The sequence below is a fragment of the Rana temporaria genome, chromosome 5 (assembly GCF_905171775.1).
Source record: "Rana temporaria chromosome 5, aRanTem1.1, whole genome shotgun sequence".
Classification (NCBI taxonomy): domain Eukaryota; kingdom Metazoa; phylum Chordata; class Amphibia; order Anura; family Ranidae; genus Rana; species Rana temporaria.
In genome coordinates, this window is record NC_053493.1 from 162,740,651 (window position 1) to 162,745,617 (window position 4,967).

Sequence of the window (4,967 nt, forward strand, 5' to 3'; positions counted from 1 at the left end):
CGAAATTTAACCTCCCTAGCGGTATGATTCTGTCTGGAATTTTGTTCCAAAAGCGGTACCATTTTTTTGTATGGAAATTTGGTGTTATTTATTGTAGGCCTGCAATTCTTAGTAATTACTTACTTAAACCTGACCAAAGAAGACTCTAGTAGACCTCTCAGATGTAATAACGTTCGAAAAAATAAAATCATGAGTTATAATCTAATAAATAATATCATTTTATTCAGTAATGTAATAAATAATGCAATTTGTCAAACAGAAGAAAATTCAGTAATAAATAATGCAATTTGTCAAACAGAAGAAAATTCAGTAAACATCCTGGGTGTGGTAAATTTTGAAACATGGGACTGCACATAGACCAACGTCACAATCAGAGCAATAGAACCTTGTTTCCTTTCGGACTTTTTTTCCATTCCCATCTCGCTTTGAGCAGCAAACTACACACATTCTTGTAGGTGCTGCCTTTTTTGCGCTTGGCGGGATGTAATCCGTAAAGTGACGACCAGTCAGCCTCTCTGGGTTTACAATGTCAACAGCGCGACGTCCAGATCTGTTCACGGCCACTGATGGCGTTTGGTAGTTCAAAAAAATTTGCTCCACCACCTTCCAGATGAAGTCGGAGTGAACAAGAGGCTTGTCACTCCTTCCCTTGTGCAGTATATAGGCATTCCACATACATTGTTCCAGGAGATGCCTGAATATTTTTTTATAGTATTTTTTTTGTTGCTTCCGCATAGCTGGATAGAAGGTCATCGCCTGATCGGCTCTATCGACTCCTCCCATGGTGTTGTTGTAATCGATCACAAGTTGTGGCTTTTTGACATCTTTCCCACCTCTTGTGTGGACCATGGCAGTGGAGGTGGTATGTACTGTACTCATTAGGCACACGTCTTTTTTGTCACGCCAACGCATTGCCATCATCTTTCCTTTCTGCCAGGCCACCATTTCTCCTGTTTTCAGTTTTTTCTTGGAAAACATACATGGCAGGTCACGTCGGTTGGCTCTAGCGGTTCCATATGCGTCAGTCTTGTTTTTTAGTAGAAACTCGTACAGCTCAGGCGACGTGTAAAAGTTGTCGGTTGTTACACAATACCCCTGATTGAGCAATGGTTCAAGCAATGAAAGGACTGATGACGTTGCCATCCCATAGTCGCTGTACCTGGGGTTGAATTGTGTTCCTTTGCCGGTGTATATGATGGAATTCCATATATAGCCAGTTGTAGACTCGCAGAGCATATAGGATTTTATTCCAAACCGCGCTCTCTTGGATGCGATGTATTGAATCCAGCTGAGGCGTCCTTTGTAAGCCATCAGACTTTCATCAATGCTGATGTCACGGTCTGGGACATAGGCCTGCTGGAAATTTGTTATAATCATTTGGAATACTTCCCAGATTTTCTTCAGTTTGGGCGCTGGATGTGTGGCTTCGTCAAAGTCCTCATTGTTGGTGAAGTGTAGATTCTTCATTATGAGGGAAAATCGGTACTCGGACATGATGGTGCCAAAAAATGGGGTTGCCAGCAATTTATTTTTAGTCCAGTACCATCTCTGCAGGGGTTTACCCACCACCCCTTGGAGAAGTATTAGCCCCAGAAATTTCCATATGTCCTCCTTACTCACAGGTTCCCATTTTCTGGATCTGGAAAACTTGCTGTGCAGAGTAGTGGATTGCTGCTCTTTGTAGCGGTTTGTCTCCGTGACAATCTTTTCAATGACGTCATCTGTCAGAAATAATTTTAGGTACGCCAAAGGATCATTGTGATCAACTTCTACCTTCATCCCAGGCGATCCTGTAAACGGGAATCTTGGCGGTGGTACTGCATCCATACCGCAATCAATAGGGCACCAAGTGCGCACCTCACTGAGCTCAAGTGGAGATTCGTCGCTGTCGCTACTTCTCTGGTCAGAGTCGGAGTCGTATGACGAATCTTGCCACGAATCGCTATCGCTGTCGCTCAATTCTGCGAGGAACTCTGTGTCGCTGTCGCTGTCACTTATCTGATCCAAAGCCGCTTTGGAGGTGCTAAAGTGACGCTTTGATGCCATTTTATTTTTTTTGGTTAGATAAAACAGCAAAAAGGGCAGCCAGGGCAGTGTAGAATAATCTGAGGTGAAATCTGAGGTGATACAGTGAAATCCTGTCAGATTACACTGTATCATGTAACTTTATGTGTGTGTTTTACTTTTTTACATTGTAACATTGTAACTTTTTTGAATCTCCCGCCCACTTCCGCCACTGTGAGGCGCTGCGGTTCACAGAGACGGAAGAGAGAGGAGACATCAGAGAAGACATCAGCGGGGCTCTCACCGGGATTAGGTAAGAACACCGCTGCGCTCACTCTGCAATACATTCTGCCGGGGCTCTCACCGGCGATCACAGCGGGAAACCCCGCTGGATCGCCGGGATGTCACCACACCACCGCTGCGCTCACTCTGCATTTCCCCTGACTCATCTGACCGGCGATCCAGCGGGAAACCCCGCTGGATCGCCGGGATGTTTAGCCACCGCTGCGCTCACTCTGCATCCCCCCCAGCGGGACTAGTCTGACCGGCGATCCAGCGGGAAACCCCCGCCGGATCGCCAGGAATTTTTGGGGGAAAAAAAAAATGCACCCCGAGCATGACTCGGGGTTACCGCTTCTGGCACTGAATGTTAACCCCGAGTCACGCTCGGGAATACCGCCAGGGAGGTTAAAGTAATATTTAACTTTTATTGTTTCACTTTTAGCATTATTAAATTCACTGCTCCCGAAAAAACGGCCTTTTTTAAAACTTATTTTTGCCTTGATACATGTTCCCTGGGACAGGACCCAGGTCCCCAAACACTTTTTAGGACAATAACTTTCATATTAGCCTTTAAAATTAGCACTTTAGATTTCAAATGTTCGAGTCCCATAGACTTTAACGGGGTTCTAAAGTTCACACGAACATTTGGTGTGTTCGCAAGTTCTGGTGCGAACTGAACAGGGGGGTGTTCGGCTCATCCCTAATGACTAGCTATAGCCATATTTGTGCAACCATACCACCACTACTCATGTTTATTTCCTTTAGGTTCTGTTTACATGTATGCATTGCGATATTCTGTTTTTCAGGCATTTATTCTGGCGTTTTTTATGGCATTTTTGCAGAATTTTGCAGAGTTTTGCAGTGTTTTTGTACAGGCGTTATTAAGGTTAAAAGGTCACAAATGTAAAAGCATTAAAACACCAGTAATCTGCCAAAAAAGAAGCTCTTGTACTTTTTTGAATGACGGGCATTTTGCTTCATGCTACAGAATGCTCAGATGTGAACAGGGGCTATTGAAATGAATGAGATTTATAATGTTGGGTGTTTTTAGAGCTGAGGCTTACAGCCGAAAAACGTCCAACGTCATCAGGCATTGGGACTGATGTGGATCTACATCACTGGATGTTGTGCTTAATGATAGATGTACCTGTACATCATAGGACTTTTTTTAAAATTAAAGGACTTGTTAAACACTGTGGTCTTGACAAAGGAGGACAACTTTGAAATGTGTTGTCATAGCAATTGACTTCCAGGCTTTCTATATAACATTTCTGGCTACCTGAACTGAGTCTCTCGGCTTCTCTCATCCACAAAACAGACATGGATTTGTAAGTTCTTCAATTTATCACTAGAACTATGAACAGAATTTACCTCTGTAGTGATGTGATCATTTCTTAGCCCATTTACCAAGTGTATACTCTTGTTATGCAGTGTTTGTTTGCCCTTTTCCAATATGGTTGCTATGTTCTTTCTCTCACCAAGGATGAGGACATCAAGAAGAGTAGAGGAGGGCAAGGGGTTTTGTGGGTAAGTGGGTGGAGAGAGAGACATGTGAAGAGAGAGAACAATGAATTCCTGCTAAGAGAACACAGGCTGTGTAAGTCCTGCTGCTGCAGATTCATCTCACTGAGACATACATAGAGACGGTTAATGATTTCATGTTCCTGTTTGAAAAATACTTTATGTTGGATGGTTCACTGAATGTTATTTCTTCAATTCAATGCTTTGTGGATTACTGTCTGTGTGAAGATATATTTCTCAATTGGGATTTCACTTGCTATTTATAAGCCCCAATTGAGTGGAGGCACGGTGCTTGTTAAAGATCCTGCCCTGATCACACAGATTATAAAGACTCTGCTCCTAAATATTATACAGGTGACACCATCATACCTCAGTAGCTGCAGAAAGAGAGACAAATAGTGCTACACCTCTATAATTGCCAGTTTTTTAGCTCTTACTATTCCATGGAAGCTCTTTAACTGTCATATTGGCAGGACAATACCATCTCCAGGAGTCTCTGTGTTGCGTTGCTTAGCGCTTATTTCAAGAATAAAGTTTACCTTTCCACTGCCAACACTATTTAGGCCTAAGAGCCTGTACTTAGAACTAGGACTGATTGTATATTGCTTTGTATGCTGAATACAGGTGTTTTCCAACCAGTGTTTATCTTTTAGCTGCAGCACAGTTTTTCTCACACCCTCCACAAAAAGTTTCACAAACAACCAGATTCAATAGTGTGTTATTTTTTTAGCTTTTTTTTTTTCCGTCATAAACTGTGTGGGTGTTTTTTTATTTTTTTTTACGGTTGAATTTTTTTGTCAACGAGTAGGGGTACTATGTACCTCTTACTTATTCTAATGGGACCCCCTTTATTGTTAAAGCCCACAACCACTGGGGCAGGGTTGTGTGGAAGAGGCCTTTGTCCTCATTAACATGGAGACCAGGTGCTTTGTCAGGGGGTTTCCCCCACTAGCAGGGTACCCTCAATATGTGGACTGGTATGGTTCAGGAGGGGGGCCACACAAAATCCTTTTTTTTTTCTCTGATACACGTCCTTGGCTCCGCCAGTGCCCGGCTTTCCATTCCATTTGAAATCCATAGGCTATTATCTTAGAAAATGGCCATTACTGTTTTTGAACAATCAGCTCTGATTGACTTCAAATTCAGTACTTGAACTTTAT

At 42.8% G+C, this 4,967-nt stretch overlaps 1 protein-coding gene across 1 annotated transcript; it reads right to left on the reverse strand.

The window, feature by feature from the left end:
• Positions 1–306: 306 nt before the first annotated feature.
• On the reverse strand, positions 307–2,046 carry LOC120941151 (piggyBac transposable element-derived protein 4-like). The gene has a single exon (XM_040354433.1). The coding sequence runs from the start codon at positions 2,044–2,046 to the stop codon at positions 307–309; it is 1,740 nt and encodes a 579-aa protein (XP_040210367.1).
• Positions 2,047–4,967: the final 2,921 nt, after the last annotated feature.